A 24,153-nucleotide genomic window follows, 5' to 3' on the forward strand; every position below is an offset into this window, starting at 1 on the left:
GGGCGAAGCCGCCAGGATTCGTTTGCGAGGCAACTCTCCATATTAAAATCAGCAACGCGCTGCAGGAGCGTGAACGTGTGTTCGACTTCACGCATCGCGTCCGCGTTTCTGTGGGCCCGCTGACCAGCCAACGGGAGGGAAGATTGGGTAGTGCATGAATATGGGACGAGGTGAGATTCCGTATGAAAACCGGAACCAACCCCGGCGTTCTGCTGCAAGGCCGACTTGGTGGACGCGATTCGCGATAAACACGCTAACCGTATGAGGAACGCGTCGAGTGTTCCCCTCCACCAAATAGACCATCTACGCCCCTCCCATGAGCTGACCCTCTCCTCTCTCTTTACTCAGGCTTGCTTCTCCCCGAGGCTCTCTTTGTCGTTTTCCTGCAGACCTTTGTTTGTGCCTGTGCAGTTCGGGAGTTGCCCTCATTGCTAAACATTGGGAACTATACTTCGTTGCTGTGACGACTAACGACTCTGACGACTCACGCGCTCTGACGACCTTCCACCTTGAATCAAGTTCTGAGCCTCGACTTCAACCCAATCCACGTGTACCTTCGGATTTCCTCACGTCTATCACCAAATGGCTCTCTTCGAACGCAAACCTTTTGCTGAGCTTGGTTCTGATAGACTCAAGACTCTTGCAAGTGTTAAAAACAGACAGAATGGTAAACAAAGATCATCATCACTTGTTTTGGGCCCATGTCGTAACGCATACCCAGGTCTTCTTCTCTCTGAAACTTCTCCATCCTTCAAACAACAGCAATTCGCTTCCTCTCCATTCAAACAACAGCCACTCCAATCTCCAGCTGCAGCTCGCAAACGGAGAGCGCCATCCGCCTTTGAGGACCCAGAAGAAGACTGCGAGAACCAGGACCCCTCCCTCTTCTCCCCCACCAAGAAATCAAAATCCATTGACGGCGTCTCCAAACCCTCTCACTTCTCCCTCTCCGTTGTCTCTTCTCCAAGCAAGCACCACTCCACTCCCACCACTCCCTTCTTCACAACACCTCCTGTCCCCTCGGTCCGCAAAGCTCTCTCCTCTCAAAAGCCCAGAACCACGAACTCCACTCCTATTTCCCTGACCCGCGGCTCCCCCAAGCATAAACGCGTCGGCCTCCTATCCAAACGGCGGGCGTCCAGCTCGCCCTTCAGACGTGTGGATCCACCTTCCTTCACTCCTAGCAGCACCCCTGGCGCTAGCCTCCCCTTCTCCATCGACGCCGCGCTCAAAGGCAGTATTCCGGACTACACCCCCAAATCTAGCATCTCCCACTCTGCACCCAAGGATGTTTCCCCTCTTCCTCTCTCGCTCCCCGTCTCAGGTCCCACCGGCGCTGTACCGCACGCCTCCATGCCCTCGTCCTGGTTCTTCGACATCTACCAGGATACGGCTGATGAAGAAGCTGCCATCTTTATGGAGCATTCTGCCTCTATTCTGGACATCAGCTCCGACGATGAGGAAGAGGTGAAGAAGAGGGCGACTGAGGAGTTGGGGAAAGAAAATGTACCTCCGGAGGGATTCGTACCGGCTACTTGGGCGAGGGGAATGGTGGATGGGGAACTTGTGCAGACACCCGCGACGGAGGAAGCTACGAAGATTGGGATGGTTGAGAAGATTAAGGCGGTGTTGAAGGACGAGATGGATGTGGAGGTGAATCGGAAGCCTTTGAGGGCGTTGGCGGTGGAGGACTTCTACCCGAAGAGCGAGAAGCAGGAAGAGGAGGAGGAGGAGGAGGAGGAGTGGGAGGAGGAGTATGAAGAGGAAGAGGAGGAAAAGGTGTGGGCGAAGTCGTCGGTTAGACCGTCCGGGTTGTCGAAGGAATTCAGCTTCAGTGTTGAGGCGAGAGAGAGGGAGGAGGCTGCGAAGGAGGCGGAGGGGAACAGTCCGGTTGAGGACAAGGTGGCTGACGTCGCTAGCACCACCGGTGGTCCCATCGCACATCAGGAATCCATCCAGATCTCCGACGAAAAGGACGTACCCTCATCCATCACTACTGCGCCAAACGCACAGCCAACCACTTCTGTCGAGGACGCCACAACCCCTATTATCTCTGCCACTGAAGCCGCCCAGCAGATCACTATCCCTGCTGTGTAAGCTTGCCTCTAGGCCGAAGTTTCATGTACTTCCGCATATGAGCGAAGACACCTCCCGCTTCATGGACACAATGTCTCCGTTGGCATCCCAAAACTGCCGCCACTACCACTCCACACAGTTGTCCCCACTACCACGATAGGAGCCTTCCTTCGCCAGCCCAAGCGAGCTGCTGAATAGGTTCCTTCCTCGTGGTAGGAAGGTGGGCTGTGTTGGGATGGCTAAGTGAAAGCGGGAAGTTTGTTGTCGACGTGGGGTTTGGTCACTGTCACGAGGAAAGTTATGTGATTCGGAGGGAAACGAGGAACGAAAACGACGATGGATTGGCTTGAGTTGCGGAACCTACCTCAACTCTTGAGCACACGGAGTTGCATGCCTGTGGGGAGAATCTAGATGTCGCTGTTTTTGCTCATGCTTTGCTTTACGGCGTTCACCGGTTGGTTGTGAACGGACGAACCTGGGAACCTATACGGGGCGTCTGGTCTTTTCTTTCTTCCTGTCCCGAATCCCTTTAACTGGTCTGTCATGTCATCACGGAGGAACCTGGGATATTGGTACATGGCGTCTGGATTCCTTTCCCTTCTCCTGCAACCGGAATCCCGTTTCTCCCTTGCACTACATCATTCCTGCTTCTCAATCCCGCAATTCCCCGTTTTTCCATTGCCATTTCCTCCTTTCCTTCTCTCTAAGTACTGTGCCGTCGTTGGCTTCTGGCGCGCTTGATCTTTGGCGTTCACGGGTACGGCTCACGTCCTGTTACGATACCTATGTCTTAATGGTCTTGGTCTTGGTCTTGCTCTTTAGCTTTGCCTTCCTGTATGAAGGATGATTATCGAATCGTCATATCCACACTTGCGTTTCAATGTAAGCGAGAATAAGCTGCGGATTTGTGCAATGGAAAAGCCGATGCGACCGATGAGTGAACTTGAATCCATACACAGTAGTAAGGAGAAGTGCGCTAGTCCAAAAGCAGAGTAGGGTCCTCGATATCTTGGCGCGAGCCCGCAATTACACCTCGCGACATGGCTAGGGAGACCAGGTGCTGCTAACCCCTCTGATACCCCCACCACTGTCCCGCATGCACCAAATGGAGTGGTAGACTTCTAATCTGAACTGCGTTTTTCTATTTCCTTTCTCCCGGTCTCACCATGGCGTCCGCGATCTTCTTCCTCGACCTGAAGGGCAAGGTGGGAGTGGCACTGCACTTCATGTAGCTTAACTGACCCCATGATAGACCCTTTTGGCGCGAAACTATAGGGGAGATATCCCCATGTCAGCCATTGAGAACTTCCCTACCCTTCTCAGCGAGGCCGAAGAAGAGAGCTCCGCCGTCCCACCATGCTTCTCAAACGAAGGCATAAACGTACGCCCCTCCTTTCCGATACACGAAGCAGTGCCACAATCGCCCAAGAGATGACCCTAACTGACCACCGTCCAGTACTTGTATATCCGTCATAGCAACCTCTTCCTCGTCGCCCTCACAAAACGTAACACCAATGCCGCCGAAATCCTGCTCTTCCTACACAAGATCGTGGAAGTCTTTACAGAGTACTTCAAGGAGCTCGAGGAGGAGAGTATAAGGGATAACTTTGTTATCATTTACGAGTTGCTGGACGAGATGATGGACTTTGGGTATCCTCAAACGACAGAGAGCAAGATATTGCAAGAGTGAGACGCCCCTTATTGAAGGTGATGTGCTCCGTGGAAGGGAACTGACAAGAAACGTAAAACAGGTACATCACACAGGAGTCACACAAGCTCGAAGTACAAGCGCGACCACCCATAGCGGTTACAAACGCAGTCAGCTGGAGAAGCGAAGGTATCCGATACCGGAAAAACGAAGTCTTCCTCGACGTCATCGAGTCTCTCAATCTCCTCGTCTCCGCAAACGGCAACGTGCTCCGGTCCGAGATTCTGGGTGCTATCAAGATGAAGTGCTACCTGTCAGGAATGCCGGAACTGCGGTTAGGCTTGAATGACAAGGCCATGTTTGAGACTACGGGCAGGGCGACAAGAGGCAAGGCCGTGGAGATGGAGGACGTCAAGTTCCATCAGTGCGTGAGGTTATCGCGGTTTGAGAATGACAGGACTATCAGCTTCATCCCGCCGGATGGCGAGTTTGAGTTGATGAGTTACCGTCTGAATACGCAGGTCAAGCCGCTCATTTGGGTCGAGTGCATAGTGGAAAGCCACTCTGGCAGCAGGATAGAGTATATGTTGAAGGTAAGCATATCAAGGATTGTGGCAATCCTAGTACAGCTGACGTGTTTGAAAGGCCAAAGCACAATTCAAACGGCGAAGTACAGCAAACAACGTCCAGATCTCGATCCCAGTTCCCGAAGACGCCGACACACCACGATTCCGAACCAACATCGGTACCGTACATTATGCACCTGAGACGTCGTCAATAGTGTGGAAGATCAAGCAATTCGGAGGCGGCAAGGAGTTCCTCATGCGCGCAGAGCTAGGTCTCCCATCGGTACGAGGCGACGACGAGAAAGGCGGCGGAATGATGGGTGGTTTTGGTGGTAGCATGGGAGGCGTAGGCGGAGGCAAGGGGAAGAGGCCAATCAGCGTAAAGTTTGAGATTCCTTATTTCACGACCAGCGGCATTCAGGTGCGGTATTTGAAGATTATTGAGCCCAAGGTGAGTACAAGTCTTGCTTTTCTATGTGCTGGTGCTGACGAGGTGGTGTATAGCTTCAGTATCCGTCGTTGCCGTGGGTACGGTATATTACACAATCCGGCGATATCGCAGTGCGGCTGCCGGATGTGCAGTAGAAGTTGTGTTCTTTGCGAGAAGCGGAATGCAAAGTATTCATCGTGTTCCACTCAGATCACCGCTATACCGCTCTCGTGCTCTATCCAACAGTGCTCTACCATGTCACTACAGAATCCTCTCTAACGTCGCCTTCCACCCCCCTTTCTCTGTCTCCCTCCCCTCCTCCCCACTCCCACTCCCCTCAACACTAACCCCCTCATCCACGTACCCCTGCGCATCATAAACGTCATCCGGCAGCACCGCCTCGTCGATAAACGTCTCCTTTGGAGGAAACACCATTTCCAGCGCCACATAGACCACGCTCGTCCCCGTAAAGCCCAACAACCATCCAAACTGATACGGGTGGACACCAACGCCCACTTCAATCCCTGGGTTAATCGAATTGATGAACCCAGGGAGATTCGGAACGACGCCCACTAGAAAAGCCACGACAGCGCGCCAATTCACGCCATACGTATATCGATAGATGCCATCGGGTCGATACAATGCCAGCGTATCATACCGCGCCCCATGCACGATCCAGAAATCGCACACCATGATGGCCGCAATCGGGCCCAGGAAGACGGCGTACGCGGCCATGAAATTCAGGAAGCTGGCGGCGCTGGCCAGGATCTTCCAGGGGACCAGGGCCCAGGCGAAGACGGCGCAGAGCAGCTGGCCGCGGCGGATGTTGACGTACGCGGGAAACAGGGCCGTCAGGTCGTTTGCGGCGCTGAGCGAGTTTGCCGAGATGTTGACGCCGAGGGCGGCGAGGGCGAAGGAGCACGCGGCGAAGAAGCGGGCGGCGCGCGAGGGCCAGCGCGAGATGAGGGCCATGGGGTCCCAGAGGAGGGAGCCGTAGCGGAGGGCGCCGGCGCTGGTGGCGGCGATACCGATGAAGGAGATGAGGGTGAAGAGGAGGGGGAGGAGGGGCACGTAGAGGAGCTGGTACTTTACGGAGACGCGGGAGTAGCGGGAGAAGTCGGCCTATATGGAGAAGAAGAGAGTGGTTCAGCTTTTGTTCATGATGGGATCGATTTGGACACATCGTACCTGGTTTACGCTGAGGGTGGCATAGTTTCCGATGACGGAGGTCAGGGACGAGAGGAAGGCCCAGCTGTAGGCACTGCCTGTCAGCGTCGGCTTCTGAGTGAAGATATCCCCTCCTCCGTCCGTTGCCACAAACGCCCAGATGAGAATCGCAATCCAAGCAATAGGAACAATGACGCTCTTGGCCATGAACAACCAGCGGAGATTATTCGGGTGCATGCATAGAAAGGGGATCTGGATCAGCCAGAACAGCAAGAAGGCGACCATCGTGTTGGTCTCGATGCCTGCGTCGGCGGGTAGGTCGTTCTTGAGGGTGAGGAACGAGGGCCAGATGGCGCCGAGCATGACGCGAAGCGTGTTTGCGCCGTTCATGGTCTGGATGGAGAACCAGAAGACGCCGAGGATGGCTCGGGAAATGATGGCGATGTAGGAGCCCCAGAAACCCCACGATGCGCGCGCGAGGACGGGGAAGGGTGCGTGGTCTGGACGTGGTCAGCAAAATCCGCAGTTTTGGAGTGGTGGAGAGGTCATGTAGGAGGAGATGGTGGCACTTACGGATTACTCCAGTAGCACCATTGAGAGCAATCACGAAGGAGATGATGAAGAAGGCCAATGCCACAATGCCTAAGCTCTCACGCCATGAGAGACCTACATGATTGTCAATGACGACACCTAGAAGGAATGGAGAAGAGTAAGCCACCAATTGCAAGAATACTCGAAGCAAACTGCCAGGTCGCGGCGCTGCATCACAGTGAGCCTCGAGAACCCCTATGTCCACTGTCATCCCGTACTTAAAAGCATCCGATACCCAGTAGGCGATAAATGAAGTAACCCCCCATTTTCTTGCATGTCTCGGGACGGGATCCAGATCCTTATTCGTCCTTTACGTAGTGTTAACATATCAGATGAGCATGTACTTCAGTCGGGTGTGCTGTCTTACCATCTCTGATTCCCCTCCGCAAACGCAGATTTTGGTTGTTCAACCTTCAATTGTGGTCGCTTGAACAAGAGCATTGTCTCCACGTATTAACGAAAGGAAGAACAAGTCCTTTTGCAGAACCGCAGCACTTCGCATTCTCGGTCGATGCGGGGCCCGCCTTACCTTTGTATGTCGTACAAGCTTATCCCGCATGGGGAGCTCGATGCAGATAAGATATCTTGACGGCCCGGGGGTAAGATTCGCCAGGTGACCCTGCAGTTGAGGCGGATATCAGCAAGCAGGGGGAGACTTCGTAACCGGAGCATCTCAGTAAATCTTGAGATAAGATAACCTGGTGGAGATTGCTAACTTCTCACGCTACACAAGCACAAGCACTTCCCCAGACCATGGAAGCCACTATCACTCTTGGCTGTTCACCTTGCCGTGTTGTAATCCCACCCTTCACAACTCTTACTTGCCTGCGCTTTCACCCTCGACGGCATGAAGAGAATAGAAGCCTACAACGGGCGGTAGTCGCGTGCACCACGAGCGATAAGCGGATGAACATGCTTCAACCGAAGTCGGTTTGAATTCAACGGATGGGTGTGTCGCCCTTGATATGCTCCCGGGAATAGCACCACTATAATCACTTGCAAACCTTCGAGAACACTACGTGCTGCAATCATTGGTATTATTCCGACCGTCGATGTGCTCGAAGCTATGCTCAAATATACGCTAAAGTGTGATCCGCGTTGAATGTCCCTAAGACGATGTTAGCATGAGAATAACGCAAATCAAATCAATCAGCTTACCATTAACCCCCAGAGAGGCCTCTCCTCCGGCGACTGCGGGACCCGACACAACGATCTCACCGGCAACATGATCATCCGTCGTCTTGTGAACCGATGTATCCCTCAACTTTACCTCTACGGAGCTGAGTGGCACACCAAAGTGGCTATGCTTGTTTGCCGGCGTGACTCCCCTCCGATAGTCGTAGATGTTCGTCTGAGCAACCGCACCTGCAACCTTAGCGGCCGTCAGCGCATAGATCACTCGGGCCTTGGTGTAGATGCGAAGATCGGAAAGGTCGTGCGAGCTAAGCGGAGGGGTGTTCTGCCCAGCCCTCTCGGCCACGAACAGCAACCGCAGCTTTCCGGGGCTCGCGCCTATCGACGCCCTTGTGGGCGCATTTAGACGCGTAAGGAAACCATCCGTAGGTAACCGTCCAGCGGTTAAGACACGAGTCTCAAGGTAGTGGGCAAATTTCTTCAAGACCGATGTGATCGTTTCAGTCGTCGACTTGTGCAGCTTGACTGCTGTCTCAGGCGATATCACGGCAATCGTGGGGGCTACCGAACGAGTTGCAAGCGCCAGGTCAATGCCTGGGCCGGCTACTGAATTGATGAGAACCGTGGAGTGGGAGAACAGGGCCGCCAGGGTAAGGCACAGCGTATAAGAGTTGGTAAACGAGTCACCCGGGAAAAAAGTGTCCGATGGTGTAAATCGTTGAGGAGCGGGAAGAGCGGATATGAGAGCACCAACGGCAGCGCAGATGTTCTGAGTCCTGAGTTAGGAGGATATTAGGCCGTGATAATGTCACCTTACCTGTTGTGTGAACTCCACAACCTCCACCGACTTGCTGAGGCCATCTTGCCAAAGGAATACGATGCCAGGAGCTTTTTCAGTGTCTGTTGGCAACGCGGGAGGGGTGTTCCTCTGGTCCTGCACCAGATCATGCCAAACGGATACGTCAACCTTGCCTCCGATGCCTTCAGGGACCTCATTCCAATCCATATGCCTGCTTGTTTTCTCGACGGTCCATATTACCTGTCGGAGACCAGAAACCCCTCTACTGACATCGTCTAGCGGAACCGAACCGGCCTGAGCAATGAGGGAGTCCGCACCGGCACGAATGAGTAGCTCAATCACAGTGGGATGTGGCTGATTATAAGGGATCAAGATGGGCGAAAATCCGTAGAAGGCACCAGCGAATATCGCCGCCAATTGCTCCACGCTGTTCGGAAGATAAAGTGCCACTCTCTTCGCCCCATGGTCCTTCAAGTGTTTCCCGATCACCTTGATTTCCGCTGTGAGGTGGTCTATGTCGTGGTCGATGATGTCCTCCTTTCCGAAAACCGTCATGATCTTGCCCCTGGGACTGGACTCGGAGCCCTTCTCGAGAGGGATTTCGCCTGTGACGCGTTGCCAGATATGTCGAAGATCCCCATTTTTTCCGGTAGAGTACATGGGCGTCCCAGGGGGTTTCACTTGAAGTCCTGTTCGTAGAGGGTCTATACATAACTTAGCCTTGCGGGTCGCAATGTTGGACTGGTTTCACTTACAACCATGAGGGGTCTCCGGAGACCTGTAGATGGCAGATTCCCCCGGCTGCCTCACGTACGAAGCCTGTGCTTGTCTTGCCAGGAGTAGAGGGTGAGTATCAGCATCCTGAGCATCGAATATCACCCAAGTAATGAAGCCAACGAGTCCGAGAAGGAGAAGCGTCGTGTAGATGTTCCAGTCGGCAAGAAACGCCGCAAATTTCTCGTCTAGCTGTTCAACTATGCCGGCCATAGTAGAGTCAAATGACTGAAGATTGCGCAAGACAAACGAGCGCTATGGCCGTCTCGCTGATGACGCGGGGTGAGCTTGCGGATAGACGTTGAAGGATGACTAAGCATCAGATCACTCTATTTACCCTCACCTACGGCAACCGCAGTCCTTCGGGTCAACAGGACACCCACCCCAACCTCAACGGGCGGCCATGCACAGCTAGGGGCTTCGCCTCTCGAAATACTAACCTACTAACGGCAGCAACAGTGATCCTCGAGTCCTTGCTCAATAAGGGCCAACCAATCTTGGAATCGAGTGTGGGTTTTCCCTAAGACTAGCCAAAACATCGTTCCGAGGAGTCTCTCTCCACCAGAAGAAGCACTCGCAATGAACATCGCGCGGTCGCCGGCTACGCCGGTGACTCCAGCAGCTCAGAAGGTGCAGCAAGAAACCCCGACAGGATCGTGGCGCCACCCCAAGCTTGACGAGATCGTACGTCGACAAAATGCAACCGCTTTCAGTGAAAGCAACGTAAACAGGATTGTTGCGAATGCCGCCGTTCTGTTCTTCACCTACGTTGCATTCAATGCCAGACTCCCATTCGCCATTCTGCGCATGTTGCAGTATGTTTGACATTCGTTTCCGTCGGTGGACAATAGTAACAATCGTGATAGGACCAGCATGATCAACTTCACAAACAGCATACCCTATTCGAGCTACATGCTAGGAGCTATCCGTCTCGTATTTGTGCTCAACATCGTCCATGCGCTTTGGCCTCTCGTCCTTCGCTACTATCCCGACGACGTCGCCGACATTCCTCTCACACCATCACAGCGACAAGCGATGGGCCTGGACCCCAACGTTTCGACCCCGCAAACCCCAGGATCCGAATACGCATCGCCGAACTACATTACTCCTCCTCGCTACCAGAGATCTACGCCTCGCAGTCTGGGCACTTCTGGAGAACGCTACTCCCCTCTCTCAGGCAGTCCGCGCGGCAGTTTCGGTCTGTCTACCTCGCACTCTCCCTTCTCGCCGAACAATGGAAGCCCACTCTTTCAAAAGGTTCTTGGTGGAAGTCCAAGCAAAAGGATAGGATTTGACAGGAGCAGCCCACTCAGCGGCAGTCTGTTCATGGAAAGCAGCTCTAGCAGCACGCCTAGTACACCTACCCCAGGCGCTGGTAAGGCCAGTGTTGGGCTCAACAACAAGTGGTTGTATGAAAAGGGGCGGGATGGCCGGGGATCTTCGCTATATTCCTGAATAGTTGCCCGAAGAGCGTATTTTGAGCAGCTGGTGACAGACTTGCATGGCGCTTTATACCCTGATATTCTTCGCTTGGCGCATTGCATGGATTCCGGAATCATATGGTGTGTTCAATACCATACATACTCCATACTCTTGGCCTATATTTTGTGTGTTTCTACCGGTTCTCAAGCGGGGATATAATACATTCGACTTCCCTAAATGCGCGCCAATTGTTCCGACACGTTATTGCATACAATACATACTGAAACAAAATCCTTCAGCATTGGAAGCCCGATCTTCATAACAACCACCTTCCCATGAAATAATTTCTGCACCCTAGCAAACCTGCTTTTAATAACACAATCCCTGACCTCTCAGCTAAACCTATCCCCCTTCCGACTCCTAAACACATCAGTAGCCTCATACTTGCTCTTCTCCCGCATCTTCTGCCCTTCATCCTCCGGCGCATGCCTCGTCGGCGCCGGATCCTGACTCGCCTCTTGACTCGGATTGCCCGCCTCGTCCCTCTGATTCCCCCACTCCTCTCCCACTCTCTCCTTATTCAACTCACTCCTACTCCCAAGATACGCATTGCTGATCTGGGAAGCGGCAGGCGTCGAGGGGATGGACGACTGTATCGGTTGTTGGGCGTTTGCAGGCGGAAACTTGTTCCTGTACTCGTTTTCCAGTTGCTGGTGTGCGATGCGCTTTTGGCGGTCGGCTTCGGCGCGCGCGGCGCGGTCGGCGTTGATGGACTTTTTGGCGAAGTAGTAGGCGCCGGCGCCGGCGGCGATGAAGGCGCCCCAGCCGTAGCTGGAGGGGGGGTTAGTGAGTGGTTTTGTTTTATGGTTGTATGGGGTGGATGCGGCGTATTGCAAATTTCTGCAATTGGGTCTACGGAGGGAGAAGATCCAGGTTTTCAGTCGCCTCCGGAACCGTTATGGATCATGGAGGGTTGGTATGATGGTGCCAACATACTATACTGATTTCACCTAGCCACTGTAAGCAAGCAAACCGAGGTTGCGGAATTGAAGCTTACTGTGTTCATTATTGCTCTGTAAAGTGATTCGCCTCAACTCTCTAGGAGAAAGAGTGATGTTGTTCACAGAGCTTGCGCAGATTTGTTTTGCAGAAAGTCAGTCTTGCTCCCCAAAAAGTGGTCTGACGTCGGTCCAGAACTTGGGAAGCTCGGGCTTGGCAAGGAGCTGCGCGGAAGCTGTGCGGGTACTCCGTACCTCCATCCTACCTACTTTATCGTACTAACTATTGACGACGACGTCTTCTGGTATCTGTTTATCATGACATCAGTGCAGACAGGTTGGCTTGACATCTGCCTATAGGCCTACCGGCCATCACAGCCGCAGCTGCACATGTGTGTACTCATCCTTACACTGAGTATACCCATACACACTCCGACCCCTTCTTTGACAACACAGTTTCGCCAGAATGTTGTCCCATTCCGGCCCGACTTCAGAAACATATTCTGCACTCGTACTCCTTGCAGATCCATCCCGAGAATGCAACTCAGACTACTGCACGCAATTCGCACTCTACCCAAAACCAGGCTCACAAAGCACTAAAGCTTTCGATGATACACCAGCAACCCAGGTCAGGCACCCACGTGGCAGCTGCCACTCTTGTCCGCGTGTGCATCTACAAGCCATTGGGAGCATCCCCTATCATATGACTTGGTCTATCCTCCACAGGCCACTTCCCAGCTGTAGTGGGCATCCACTCTATTCCCAAATGTCAGAGACCCCTAGACATCAGACTCCAGTAGTCACTACACGAGGCTCTAGTCTAGGCTGTAGTACTGAGTTTGATGTAGAGCGATATACTCCGCTCACACCCAGCGATCTCCCCAGGATTGAATACCTTCCTCTCGGAACCCCACAATCTTCCTACCATCTTTTCGGGTCTACTCCACGTGCGCGATGATGATGACGACGTCTTCCGTATCACACAGTTCATCTCTGTTTCTCGCTACACAAGCACCCTCCACTTATCAAAGTCATCCCTTCCGACTTGTAGTCCCTCCGCATTAGTCGTTCCCGGTACACAGCGGCTGCAGCCAGGTTGCATGATGGTCGTCCAACTTCCGACCGAGTATATACTCGACGCGTAAGCGCAGTCTGGCAGTTTTGAGGGCTGTATGACCTGCGGGTGATGTGCCGTAGTTTTTGGTTTGGGTGCGGTGATACGGATTGCGCATGATATTTCGGCGGAGGTCTATCAGACGTAAGGGCCGCGTACGTCTACCCGTATGTCTGCGCTGAACTTGACTCCCACTATAATTTCTCTTAGGCTGTAGGTTGTTATAATTCTCTTCAGGTCGATCTTCACTTCCCTGGTCCTTCTCTCAACAGAGAACTCATCTCTCACTCCATTCAAGCTAACTCTCTTTCGATTTCTAACACCGGCCCTCTAACGTACATCCTCCACAAAATGTCTCTTCTCGCCCTTACCCTCTTCCTCGCCACTACTCTCGCCCAAGGAAACCCTCCCGCCGCCCTCTCCTCCCTCCTGTCGTCCCTCTCTTCCTTTCAAACCGCTTCCCCCGGCGTCAACCCCTGGATCTTCACATCCCCCGAAGAATACACCTCACTCTTCAACTCGCTCCAATCTGCCGGCCTCATCCCGTCCACCATCACGGCGCCTCTGCCCTGGCCCACGGCCTCGGACCTCTACAGCCCCGGCTCCGGCCCTTGGATCCCCTTCGGCCCAGGCGGTCATCCCGGCGGACCCGGCAAACCACCAGGCTACTGGGGCGGCTCGACGGGTTGCGGACCCTGGGGCCCGAATAACTGGGGTCCATGGACCGACTGGTCGACGCGATCGGATTGGCGCACCAACGCGCCGTGGACCAAGTGGTGGGGTGGAGATACATGTCCTGGGACGGACTGGCCCGGGTGGACGGAGGGCGAGTGGAGGACGAGTGCGCCGTGGACGGGGTGGGAGAGTTGTACGGCCGTCACGACGGGGACGAGTGTGTTCACGACGACGGGCGTGGGGGGTACGCCGACGGTGGGGACGGCGTTTGCGGTCAGGGTTGCGAGTGCGGAGAGTGTGGAGACGGGGGCGGCGGGGAATGGAGGAAATGGCAATGTGAATGGGGGTGGGAATGGTGATGGAGGTGGGAATGGAGAGGGAGACGCGGGAACTGCTGCTCAGGGCAAGGGGCCGCATGGTGCGGCAAATCCGGTCGTAACGGTAGCGCCGGCGCTGGCTGGGGCGGCGGCGGCGGTGATGGGGGTGATGGTTGTTTTGTAACATCCGTGAAAGTTGAACTGGTTGGAATATTTGCTAAGCAGTTGGGTGTTCAGGGGTCGACATGACGAGTCGTTGGAGGCTATGTTGTAAGGAAGGCTACGCTCGTTTATGATTTGCCTTTTGCTTAAGGTCAGTCCAATATGTAGGTTGGTGCGTATACATAGATGCTACGCGCTATCTCTTCGTATCGTGAATGGAGAGGATTCACTAAAATTATGCATGATTGTTTATTCGGCGTCTACACATGACATATGTAGTACGCTCATCAGTATCAGGATATGCAACATACATACACTGGTCATACCACTTGGGATAGAAACAAAGCACTGCATAACGTTCCTTCGCCAGATTTCCCGCGGTGATGGAAAGCCAAAAGAACAATCCCAACGCCAGTTCACCCATGCAGAATGCAAAATTGCGCCCGAACCTTGCAAGGGATAAAAGAAAGGAGGGAGAAATCAAAAGGAAAAATAGAGAAAAGGCCAGGTCCAGAAGCGGCGTATGCAGGGGATGATGTAGTAGAGTCCCGGAAATTCGGGTGGTCGAGAAAAAAAGATAATAGTCGTGAGGAAGAAGGTGTGTCGTGCCCGCGCATGCAAGCGACTAAGAATGCTAGTATTTCGGGATGGGGATGAATTGGATTTGGGGTCTGTGAGGGTTGTGGGTTAGCTTGGTTGAGGTGGCAGTGGGATTGGAGGGAATACGACGGGATGGTAAGAGAATTAGGAAGAACGAGCATACATGTACCCGCATCTGGGGAGGCCCTAAATAAATGGAAGAAAGGGGTTGAACGGGACAGCTAGTGCGCGCATCCCATAAACTGCGCACGGCAATATGCGGCTTGTCTGAGCAGTAATCATGAGCTTCATGTTCCCACTCTTATAACCTAGGTACACGCGACCAAGCCCCGTCTACTGGGGTAAAGGAAAAGGAGCAGGGATAGAGGCGCAATCGATAAATAGATAAATGCAATCTCACCTCGTCAAATCACTCCCATCCTTCCTCGCCCTCCTCGTCTCCAAAACGGGCGGCACAAAGGGCAGCGTGAATGCGCCGACTAGGTAACCCGTCATCAGGGTGGCCTTGAGCTTGTAGTGCGGATCGCGAGGGAGGTGGGTCGAGTAGTGGCGCAGGCGGTTGAGGGCGTGAGTTGCTAGGGCCATGGTGGTGGTGTGAAGTTGAACACCCTCGGGTAGTGTTGGTGTTTGGGATTAGAGAGACTCCTGGTGCTGTGAGGGCTGCGTGTGGTGCTGCTGGTGTCTGGTGCCGGTATGATATGTGCGGCTCTTGGAAAGCTGTATGAATGCCGAGTTTCCAATGTTGAAGCTTGGAAGAACCGGCTAGGGTAGGTGGGGCGGGTAGAGGGCGGGTAGAGGGCGGGGCCGGGGTCAAGCTGGACTTATGTAGGCGTTGTGGATGTGGAGGATAGGTTTGCTGGAAAGCGCTTGGCTTCAGATACTGGTTGGTTGTGTGTGGGAGAGGGAAGACGAAGAATTATTGTTTGCGAGGTGTCGAGATGTTTCGAATAGTGCGTGTTGGAGCAACCAAGGAGGCGGCGTGTCGAAGGCCAGTCACAATCGGAAATCAGGGGAAGGAAGAGGAGGATATAAGAACGGGACTTTTCATATCTACATATACTGTGTATGCAGCCGCATCCAGGATTGTGGGGGCCCGCCTGGTCATGAGAATTGACTATGGCAGCCCTACGGTTGGATGGTGCCTGTCGCGAATCCCATGTCAGACCACGCTGGTGTGAGCCACGGCCCCTCGTAGGCGGCACTTTCACATCATCGAATCGTGTGTGGACGAATCCAGATGACGGTAATCATGGACGATGCTGAAACGTGCGGCTGTGGAGGTCTCTCGAGGCTGTTGCGACATGTTGGGATTGGGTTGCGAGATGCGTTGTGGGAGAGGTCGTGTCAGCGGAATTGGGTGGCCTGTCATTGGCTGGTGGGGCCAGTGGTGGGGACGTCAGCGGGTCGCTCGAGGCAGCTACGTGACGGTGCAGGCAAACATTCATGATTTCAAACCATTTATTGCAAACGTTTGCGATTTGTCTCTGATTTCTCAGCTTTCCAGCACGACATGGAGAGGAGAAATGATGTTGACGTTAATCTGAGGCATAATCTTTTCGTCCCTGCTCTACAACCGGCTTTCACGACACGATGTGGGCTGCGGAAAACCAAGATTATCAAAACTTTAAGAGACCCGGAAACTGATCAAACCCAAAGAAAATCAAAGCCTCTAGGCAGTCTCTCAATCTCGCCTATCCCAGCAACGGCCTCCTCTCACCTTGTTCTCTTCCTCCCCTCCCATCTCTTGCCCTCCAAAACGAACTCCACCACCATCTCGCCCTCTCCCCCAATCCTCCATCAACAGCCAACTCGTCCTCCTCTCCCCTCACCTTCACCTTTACCCCCCTCCACCACTCCCCCCAACCCTCTCCCTTCCTAACCCAAACCCCCTCCCCTCCATCCCCTCTAACCTCCCACCCACCCTTCAACCCCTTCACCCCCGTCCAACCCCATCTCAACAACCTCGCACCCCAAACCAGCACCAACACCCCAAAAACCGTACAAAAGATGGTAACCAGCGCCGTCAAGAAGGTGATGGTGGACACCTGGCAGCCCAGCCCCGTCGTGCGCAGTTCGAAGCGCTCGGAGCCCATGGCGCATATGTTTGGGTGGGTTAGCGGGGAAAGGAGGGGGAGGGTGCGGGAGAAGCGGGTGTTGGGGAGGGGGAGGCAGGTATTTGACTGTTTGTGCAGGAAGGAGCTTTAGTATTTAGATCAACAAGGTTGGGAAAGCACGTAGATTCTGGAAAGTACCCCAGACGATTCCACATAGAAACGCAGATCGCAGAAAAATATCAGACCCTCATATCAAAACCGCACACAATCTTGACCCAACGTTCTTCCCCAAAAATGCATACCCCAAACGAAAGCGAATCAACAAACAAAACCCCAGATAATTACGAGGAAGTCTCACTTACAAGCGCACACCACCCACAGAACCCATCACTCCGATGGCAATCCCCGCAATCCATGTATCCCCAGCATTTCTCCAATCTCTTCCTCTCCTCCTGGGAGCTATCGGTCCATCGATTCTGCAGGACACCCTCAGTGGATACGTTCAATAAAGATGCAGTGCGGGAGTTGTGTGGTGTTGAGGGGCATTGTGAAGTAGGCATATGGTAAGGAGCCAAGAAGCAAGGTGTGATGTAAGTGATTAAGATCACACATAAAGACTGCGCTTAAACACGGAGGATGGCTGTTGAGGAGGCTGGTTGTTGTATTACATGCATGTGCAGGCCCAATACGGAAAGGTCAAATGCTCGGCAATACTGCTCCTTCGGGGCAAGCGGCCTGTTAAATACGTAGCGTGCACTCAATGCTCACCATCAGCAAGTGTCACAAGAGCGAATAGAGATCGTCAAAGAATAGATTCAAGTATATACAAGGAGAAAGTTGCGTAAGCAAAAGGAGTTCCCACGTCGCCAACCACCAAATGCAACTACTTCAGGCAGCGGCTAATGCTAAGGCTGATCCTCTATAACTCTCGGTTAGCTCCGACCTCTTGGAAGGCATCCGACAGCCGCAACGTACCTTGCACTTATAGCCGCTCTCACACTCCGTCGGGCCGCTATAGTTCTTCCCGCCGCATTGCTCGCCCTGTACAAAGCCTGAATCAGAACACATTCTTCTCATCTCTTCTTCTCAAACACGGCATCAGTGGGTACAGGGCAACGTACCACCTAGGTCTGCATGTTGCCATGTGGGAATTTTTCAATATTGACCTACCGCTCTGGCCTTTGCTGACTTCGCTTTTCCGAGGGCCAGGATCTTGGCCGCGGCGTGCTCGGCGACGGTGACAATGTACGAGGTCGGGTTGGTGACGATGTGGCTGGACATGTCAGTGCAAGTCATTGTTGCAGGTTCGGATTACTATACTCACCCGGGGAAGATGGAAGCATCTACGACGTGGATGTTGTCTGTGCCGTAGACCTGGGTGTTGGTATCGACGACGGAAGTACCGCCTTTAAGGCCGCTGTCGGTTCCAATCTTAGCGGTGCCAATCCAGTGGTTGGCACGGCGGGCAGCAGGGGTGAGGGGCAGGCTGGCGACGTAGGCCTCAACGGTGACGTTGGGAGAGGGAACCTCGAAGACAATCTCGGGAACCTTGGCGATGGCCTTCTGCATGTTCTTGATGCTCTTGATGACAACCTCGAGGTCCTCCTTGGTCTGGAGGTAAGGAGCCTTGGAGACGTACATGCTCAGAGCTCCGTTGATGGAGAGAGTGCCGCGGGAGGTGGAGCCACGGCCAAGGTACTGGCTGATGGTCATCGAGGTGTTGTCGGTAGCAGGGGGAGAGGGCTCGACACGGGCAGTCCATTGAATGGAACGATCGATGCCATCGGACCCCTTGACGACTTCCCAAGCAATAGGGCCGATGTTGGGGGCCGACTGAGCGAGGATACCGGAGCGCTTGTTCAGGTACAGGTCCTTGTCCGCGGGGATGGGATCAGTCCACGCCTTGTAAAAGTCGTAGAAAGAGACGTTCGGGTGCCTGACGACGAGATCGGTGTTGACGTGGTCATTGAGATTCTGGCCAACGGGCAGGTTGATCCACTCAGACTCCTTGATGAAGCTTGGGCCATCTTGAGCGCTGTTCTTCACAATGTTCAACTGGTCCTTGGGGCCGATACCGCTGCGGAAGAGCAGCTTGGCCGAACCGAAGGTACCGGAAGAGAGAATAACGCGGCCTCCGGGGTTCAGGTTGACGGTGCCGCAGTAGCCGCCGTTGCCACCATCGAGTTCAACACCCGTAGCCTTGCCACCAGTGCGAACGACACGCCTGACGGCAGTGTTCATCCACAGCTTGAAGTTCTTCCTCTGGAGGGCAGAGACGAGGTAAGAGCCGAGAGGACCCTGCCTCTGTCCGTTCACGTACATGAAGGGAGAGTGGGCATAGGCCCTGTCCTTCTTTTCGGGAGCGTTGTTAGCAGTGACCTGCTTCCAGCCATCGGCTGAGAGGGCCTTGGACAGGACCTCGAAACCTTCCTGCTTGTACCGCTTCCCGTCGACGGATGGAGTGTCAGTGCCGGGAATACGCTTGAAGACGCGGTCGATAGCGGGTTTGACATCCTTCGACTTCCAGCCAGCGGGGAAATTGTAGTCCCAATCGACCGGCACCGGCTTCCACCAGAGTGCAGCATTGACGGCAGAACCGCCACCGAGAACGCATCCGGCCATCTGGTCGATATCGGTGCAGGCAATTCCAGCCGAGTCGACCCAGATCTGGTTGCAAAGGCCCGGCACATCAAAGCGAGTGAGGTTGGTTCCCTGAAGCCAGTCAGGCTTCATGGTGCCGCCGAAGCGTCCAAGGGAGGGCGGGCCCTTCTCGATGAGGAGGACACTCTTTCCAGATTCGGAGAGCTTGTCTGCGACGGGAATACCAGCAGCACCGGCACCGATGACGATGTAATCGAAAGAACCGGTGGGGGCCGGGGTTCCGACACAGGAGGTAGGGCCAGCGGGAGCAGAAGACGTGCTGCTGGGGCTGCCGGTGGGAGTAGGAGTGGGAGTACCCTTCCACTGGTCATACTTGGAGTTCCTGGCATCTGCAACAGGGGCGCCGAACTGCGACTGCCCGTTGTTGTGGAAGGTCCACGTGGTGCCTGGGACGTCCTTGTGTTGAGCCCATCCGATTACCAGAACCTCACGGTCAGCCGTGGGACGCTGCTCGCCCTCAGCACCCTTTTGGTTCCAGACCCAACACTTTTGGCAGTGGTAGACCAACTCGAAGTGGTCGTCGCTGACGGAGTGGGAGATTTGGGTGATTGTCGCATCTCCGGTATAGTCCTCTGGAGCAACATATCCTCTGAGGAGCGGATCAGAATCTGGAATGCAAGGCGGCGGGGATCTATCTGACTTACCCTGCGTAGACGAATCTCGTCTTAACCGCATCGCCGTCCGGCCAAGCTACAAGGAGGAGGGAGTTGGGCATACCTCCACCGTGACTGACGCCTGACCATCCCTTTCGGCCAGACTGCAGAGAACCGCGCTTTGGGGATGTGAATAAATGTTTCAAACATTGATTGCGGAAAGTCAACTTACGATGTAACCGATGTACTCGTCATTGTTACCTGTCGGGGCTCCTGGCAGCGCAAAACCCCACTCGAAGCCACCGGCCGTTTGAGAGTCGTCAACTACTTGACGCCAGAATTCAATGCCGGTCTTTTCGTGTGTGAACTTTCCTTGTGCCTGAGCAACGGAGGCATCTTCATATGTTAGTTCCGCACGCAATTGGGCCGGGAGAGGGCACATGAGCACGTACAGAGGGGGGAAAGCAGCGAAGCCGCCTTGAAGACGGTTGAGCCCTTCATCTTTCAAGCCCGGCGAGCAGGTTCAGACTGGAAGGAGTGGAAGACCAAGGGAAGCAGACCACGGCCACAAGGTACTACCCGTGAAGGCGCGATTGGCTTGTTATATACATTTTGACTTTACCCCAGGAAATGGCAGGCACCGTGCTGCGTATCCCATCGATGCCAATAATAACGAGCTCCACACAGCATGACAGTTTCCCGCGGCGCGCAGGGTCATGCCGTACCGGCTACCGGATTACAGTCGCAGCATCCCCTGTAGACTCGTTCCAAGCTGTTAGGTCTGGCTGAGAATGAGCACGTTTCCTATTGGATGCTGGACCACAAGGCCACTGTGGGTGAGATTCGCTGTAGAATTATTAATCTGCGCTGATTGCATGGCACACGAAGGTTGATTGAGGTAGATTGATGAAGGACGGGCTACTAGGAGTGCTTTGCCGTCGAGGCCTGGTAGCCAAGCGCGGTTAGTCCGGATGTAGACTAGACACCTGGGCAACGTCTTTCTTCCCCCACACCTTTTCATCAGTTCCAGCGTTTCTGCCCCTGCATCTTCCACCTACCAGCAACCTCACCAAGCACACTTCCTGCATGTTCGCGAGCCCTTCTCGAACTTCGACCACCCGCCACGGCTGGGTTCCCCGACGCTTCAGACGCCCGTCAAGCTTCTCGTCTCCCGCCAGGGCAAACCGTGCCGCATAACCATGGCCCGCGGGCACTGCTTGCGACAACACGTGCGTAGCCACCAATGGCTTGGTTTCTCCTGGTTTCTCTGGCCCTGTCCATCGGTCGAAACGTCCCAGACTGGGTATAGAGGCCAATTTATTATATTGAAGGTCGTCGGTTCACTTGGACTGAGGCAGAATGCCTCTGTACTTTGGCCCCGTCGCTTCGCTTACCTGCAGTCATTTTTCCACATCTTCCAGGCGCCCACCGGCATTTCCTTCTTCCATCCTAGACCCGGGGCAAGGCGCATGTGCGTGCTGTGCCCCGACTCTGCTTTTGCCTCCCCCAGCTTTTCGCTGCCTGCATATGTCGGTGTGCGGCGCCCTTCTCTCCGAGCACGTGCTGTGAAATCATGTGGCATCCCGTTTATATTGATCTTCCGCACTGCTTAATGAGACTACAGACCATGGCACCCGACGACCGATCGAGAGAACTTGCCCGTTCTGGTATATCTCGTAGCTGGCTCCGTCTCCCTCCGTTCCCAAAATGGACAATACTGGATAGGAGATTGAAGCTGCCTCTCTTATAGAGCGGTCCGTCATTCGAACATTGGAGCTTCTCTAGTTGTGTCTCTGAAGTCAACTCAACATGAAGTGCCTCCTTGTCACGTGCTCACTCCTTGCAAGCGCTTCGGCGCATACGATTTTTACGCAGCTCTGGGTAAATGGTGTTCCGCAGGGTCATACCAAGGGTATCCGAGTTCCCGTATGTTCGCATCCACTGGCTCGGCATAGCGGTACGGAGTCGTTGCTGACTGCACTTCACAGACCTATGACGGGTACGAACGCCGGCTCCCACCTCCAAGGCTCCAACCACCTCAGCCCCAATACTGACGTGTGTTTCCCAGGCCGATTACTGACGTTGACTCCAATGATGTTATCTGCAATGGAGGGCAAGTTTGAAGCAAGCTACTCAACAGGCTTACTGTGATATATTGACACGGATTTAGCCCGAACCCGCTCCGACAACCCCTACCCAAAGACATAATCAACGTACGCACACCTCGCCGAGCCGGGACCGCGCCAAATAGCTTAAGCGCTAATTGACTACAGGTCACTGCGGGCGATAAGCTCACCGCGGAATGGCATCATACCTTGGATAGCGCGGGCACAAACGATCCCGCCGACCCAATCGACAAAGGCCATCTGGGCCCCGTTATGGTCTATCTTGCTAAGGTAGAAAATGCGTTGACCACGCAGGTAACGGGTCTGAAGTGGTTCAAGATCTATGAGGATGGCATGGACAGCGACGGGGAGTGGGCAGTGACCAGACTGTACAACAACAAAGGCAAGGTGGACTTTACGCTGCCCTCCTGCATTCAACCCGGCCAGTAAGCGGATTCCTCGTATTCGAAACTTTGCACCAAGGTCTGACATGCATTATAGGTACCTATTGAGGGCCGAGATCATCGCTTTGCACGGCGCCGGAAACTACCCGGGAGCTCAACTGTAAGGCCCGCCCCCTCCATTACCTATTATTTGCCCCCTTGGGAAAACGCCACTAATACGAAGTCTACTGTAGCTACATGGAATGTGCTCAATTGAACGTGTCCGGAGGTGGAAACGCAAACCCGCCAACGGTCAGCTTCCCCGGAGCATATAAGGGTTCTGATCCCGGAATCAAGTTCCAACTGTATTGGCCAAAACCGACCTCATACACCATTCCTGGCCCAAGGCCCTTCAAATGTTAGTTACTTGTAGCAAAGGAGATCGGACAATGTTCGGGTTCCAATTGTAAGGAGGCGATCCCTGTGGCATGGATGTGGCATCTGAATGGGCCTCGCCTCGAACCCCACACATAGATCTGTCACCTACAATGTATAGACAACATAATGGAAATGCATGGTCCGCTCTTTTCCCCAGCTGTGCACTCCATCGCTTATGCAATATCAAAGAGTGGCGGAGCCCCACATCACGTGCGCGTGTGCACTTCAACACAATGCCCTCACCTAACATGACATTCAACCTCCGTGATTTATCTCCGCAAGACTACCAGTCTTTCATCCATCCTCACGGAATATCGACTCTGAACACCAACTATCGCCAATCTTAGTACGCACGGCCACAGCTCTGAGTAGTAAAACATAGAGAGATTATATTCCACTTCTCTCGCCGCCACTCTTTGCCCGATACTCGATATGCAGGAAGAACGTGAGTACCCCAGATCTTCTTTCCCGCTCCGTTGGGACTTTCCAGCCGCACATTCGTACGCAGGCCTCGGATAGCATGTTAGGCGCCAGGGAGCAACATAAAGGACTGGGAGTTGCAAGGGCTGCAACCAGCGCTCAATTGCTCTCATTGTTGTCGGTCTAATCGCAAGCTCGAGTCCTCGACCCCATTCGGCCATGGGGTCAGAAGCGCAACACACACATCTTGCACGCACGCACGCACGGCAGCTATACAATACACCCACCCACCTCACTCTATCTCCCACCTTCCAAAATGCTCTCTTCCTTACTACCCCTAAGATAAAGAACCAAGCTGACAACCCTTCTTCCAGACCCCCACCCCCTCCTCGCTCAAGTCCCCCTAACCGTCTCCCCCTTCCTCAACCTCCCCACCGCCACCCCCCTCCCCTACACCTACAAACAACTCCCCTCCACCCTCCCGCCCTCAATCCTCTCCTCCCCACCAACCGCCGCCTCAACCATGGATACCAACCCATCACAAACCCCCTCACAAAACGAACCCCACCAACCGGCATACGTCCTCTCCTCAACAGGCCAAACCGCCGCCTCTCCAGACGCGATACTATCTTCCTGCCATGCGCTGCAACAACACCTTGTGCAACTCGAAGCTGAGGCGAGAGCGACGCTGCAGAGATGGGAGGAGAGGAGGAGAGCAGAGGATTTGGCGGAGAAGAGGAGGGTAGCGCCTGGGTGGCTGGATGGCGATGTGAAGTTGCTCGTGCCCGAAAATGTAGGAGGTGCTGGGGAGGGGGCTAGGCTGCAGGAGAGACGTACGGGGGAGGGGGAACACCACGCGCGGACGAGTGCGGAGAGGAGTGTGGGCGTGAAGGCGGTGGTGGAGAGGAGGGATGGGGTGCCGGATCCGAGGGAAGGGGAGGAGTTGGATAGGGCGTTTGGTGGATTGGATATAGGTCGTGGGTAAGACGGTGTTGGTTGGTGGTTTGCTGGATTGAGTTGGCTTGC

General features: G+C 54.2%; 12 protein-coding genes across 12 annotated transcripts; 6 read left to right on the forward strand and 6 right to left on the reverse strand.

Annotated features, from left to right (window-relative positions):
- The first annotated feature begins 370 nt into the window (after window positions 1–370).
- EI97DRAFT_40609 (uncharacterized protein) lies at window positions 371–2,358 on the forward strand. Its single transcript, XM_033796581.1, has 2 exons — window positions 371–667; window positions 722–2,358. Exons 1-2 carry the CDS (start codon window positions 583–585, stop codon window positions 2,095–2,097), a joined length of 1,461 nt encoding a protein of 486 aa, XP_033654000.1. The 5' UTR covers window positions 371–582; the 3' UTR covers window positions 2,098–2,358.
- A 765-nt stretch (window positions 2,359–3,123) lies between these two features.
- EI97DRAFT_467155 (putative AP-1 adaptor complex subunit MU) lies at window positions 3,124–5,015 on the forward strand. The gene is made up of 6 exons (XM_033801581.1): window positions 3,124–3,281; window positions 3,329–3,457; window positions 3,533–3,762; window positions 3,828–4,317; window positions 4,370–4,741; window positions 4,795–5,015. The coding sequence occupies exons 1-6, from the start codon at window positions 3,243–3,245 to the stop codon at window positions 4,873–4,875; spliced, it is 1,341 nt and encodes a 446-aa protein (XP_033654001.1). The 5' UTR covers window positions 3,124–3,242; the 3' UTR covers window positions 4,876–5,015.
- On the reverse strand, window positions 4,795–6,919 carry EI97DRAFT_418387 (NCS1 allantoate transporter; the record flags this gene model as incomplete). Its single annotated transcript, XM_033796952.1, has 4 exons — window positions 4,795–5,842; window positions 5,909–6,387; window positions 6,461–6,786; window positions 6,846–6,919. The coding sequence occupies 4 exons, from the start codon at window positions 6,917–6,919 to the stop codon at window positions 4,982–4,984; spliced, it is 1,740 nt and encodes a 579-aa protein (XP_033654002.1). The 3' UTR covers window positions 4,795–4,981.
- A 382-nt stretch (window positions 6,920–7,301) lies between these two features.
- EI97DRAFT_433295 (uncharacterized protein) lies at window positions 7,302–9,443 on the reverse strand. Its single transcript, XM_033798360.1, has 4 exons — window positions 9,167–9,443; window positions 8,430–9,115; window positions 7,637–8,381; window positions 7,302–7,586 (listed from the first exon to the last, which is right to left on the reverse strand). The coding sequence occupies exons 1-4, from the start codon at window positions 9,396–9,398 to the stop codon at window positions 7,549–7,551; spliced, it is 1,701 nt and encodes a 566-aa protein (XP_033654003.1). The 5' UTR covers window positions 9,399–9,443; the 3' UTR covers window positions 7,302–7,548.
- Window positions 9,444–9,555: 112 nt separating this feature from the next.
- EI97DRAFT_418390 (uncharacterized protein) lies at window positions 9,556–10,856 on the forward strand. Its single transcript, XM_033796953.1, has 2 exons — window positions 9,556–10,000; window positions 10,052–10,856. Exons 1-2 carry the CDS (start codon window positions 9,765–9,767, stop codon window positions 10,638–10,640), a joined length of 825 nt encoding a protein of 274 aa, XP_033654004.1. The 5' UTR covers window positions 9,556–9,764; the 3' UTR covers window positions 10,641–10,856.
- A 143-nt stretch (window positions 10,857–10,999) lies between these two features.
- On the reverse strand, window positions 11,000–11,767 carry EI97DRAFT_501227 (uncharacterized protein; the record flags this gene model as incomplete). The annotated part of the gene is made up of 3 exons (XM_033802696.1): window positions 11,665–11,767; window positions 11,604–11,617; window positions 11,000–11,438 (listed from the first exon to the last, which is right to left on the reverse strand). Exons 1-3 carry the CDS (start codon window positions 11,671–11,673, stop codon window positions 11,000–11,002), a joined length of 462 nt encoding a protein of 153 aa, XP_033654005.1. The 5' UTR covers window positions 11,674–11,767.
- A 1,303-nt stretch (window positions 11,768–13,070) lies between these two features.
- EI97DRAFT_458397 (uncharacterized protein) lies at window positions 13,071–13,895 on the forward strand (the record flags this gene model as incomplete). Its single annotated transcript, XM_033800906.1, has 1 exon — window positions 13,071–13,895. One exon carries the CDS (start codon window positions 13,071–13,073, stop codon window positions 13,893–13,895), a length of 825 nt encoding a protein of 274 aa, XP_033654006.1.
- Window positions 13,896–14,152: 257 nt separating this feature from the next.
- Window positions 14,153–15,485, reverse strand: EI97DRAFT_433300 (uncharacterized protein). The gene is made up of 2 exons (XM_033798361.1): window positions 14,874–15,485; window positions 14,153–14,544 (listed from the first exon to the last, which is right to left on the reverse strand). The coding sequence occupies exons 1-2, from the start codon at window positions 15,056–15,058 to the stop codon at window positions 14,508–14,510; spliced, it is 222 nt and encodes a 73-aa protein (XP_033654007.1). The 5' UTR covers window positions 15,059–15,485; the 3' UTR covers window positions 14,153–14,507.
- Window positions 15,486–15,920: 435 nt separating this feature from the next.
- EI97DRAFT_494046 (uncharacterized protein) lies at window positions 15,921–17,152 on the reverse strand. The gene is made up of 3 exons (XM_033802376.1): window positions 16,890–17,152; window positions 16,236–16,653; window positions 15,921–16,198 (listed from the first exon to the last, which is right to left on the reverse strand). Exons 1-3 carry the CDS (start codon window positions 17,085–17,087, stop codon window positions 16,155–16,157), a joined length of 660 nt encoding a protein of 219 aa, XP_033654008.1. The 5' UTR covers window positions 17,088–17,152; the 3' UTR covers window positions 15,921–16,154.
- Window positions 17,153–17,320: 168 nt separating this feature from the next.
- Window positions 17,321–20,674, reverse strand: EI97DRAFT_433302 (cellobiose dehydrogenase-like protein). Its single transcript, XM_033798362.1, has 7 exons — window positions 20,234–20,674; window positions 20,014–20,177; window positions 19,833–19,960; window positions 17,852–19,777; window positions 17,649–17,800; window positions 17,503–17,568; window positions 17,321–17,446 (listed from the first exon to the last, which is right to left on the reverse strand). The coding sequence occupies exons 1-5, from the start codon at window positions 20,280–20,282 to the stop codon at window positions 17,683–17,685; spliced, it is 2,385 nt and encodes a 794-aa protein (XP_033654009.1). The 5' UTR covers window positions 20,283–20,674; the 3' UTR covers window positions 17,321–17,446; window positions 17,503–17,568; window positions 17,649–17,682.
- An 818-nt stretch (window positions 20,675–21,492) lies between these two features.
- EI97DRAFT_40899 (glycoside hydrolase) lies at window positions 21,493–22,916 on the forward strand. Its single transcript, XM_033796655.1, has 7 exons — window positions 21,493–21,707; window positions 21,770–21,780; window positions 21,850–21,894; window positions 21,952–21,994; window positions 22,055–22,332; window positions 22,388–22,450; window positions 22,524–22,916. Exons 1-7 carry the CDS (start codon window positions 21,591–21,593, stop codon window positions 22,690–22,692), a joined length of 726 nt encoding a protein of 241 aa, XP_033654010.1. The 5' UTR covers window positions 21,493–21,590; the 3' UTR covers window positions 22,693–22,916.
- On the forward strand, window positions 22,828–24,104 carry EI97DRAFT_501232 (uncharacterized protein; the record flags this gene model as incomplete). The annotated part of the gene is made up of 2 exons (XM_033802697.1): window positions 22,828–23,152; window positions 23,502–24,104. Coding segments are annotated over exons 1-2 (615 nt in total), but the record flags the coding sequence as incomplete, so codon positions are not given.
- Window positions 24,105–24,153: the final 49 nt, after the last annotated feature.

Source organism: Westerdykella ornata (assembly GCF_010094085.1).
Source record: "Westerdykella ornata strain CBS 379.55 unplaced genomic scaffold EI97scaffold_10, whole genome shotgun sequence".
NCBI lineage: Eukaryota > Fungi > Ascomycota > Dothideomycetes > Pleosporales > Sporormiaceae > Westerdykella > Westerdykella ornata.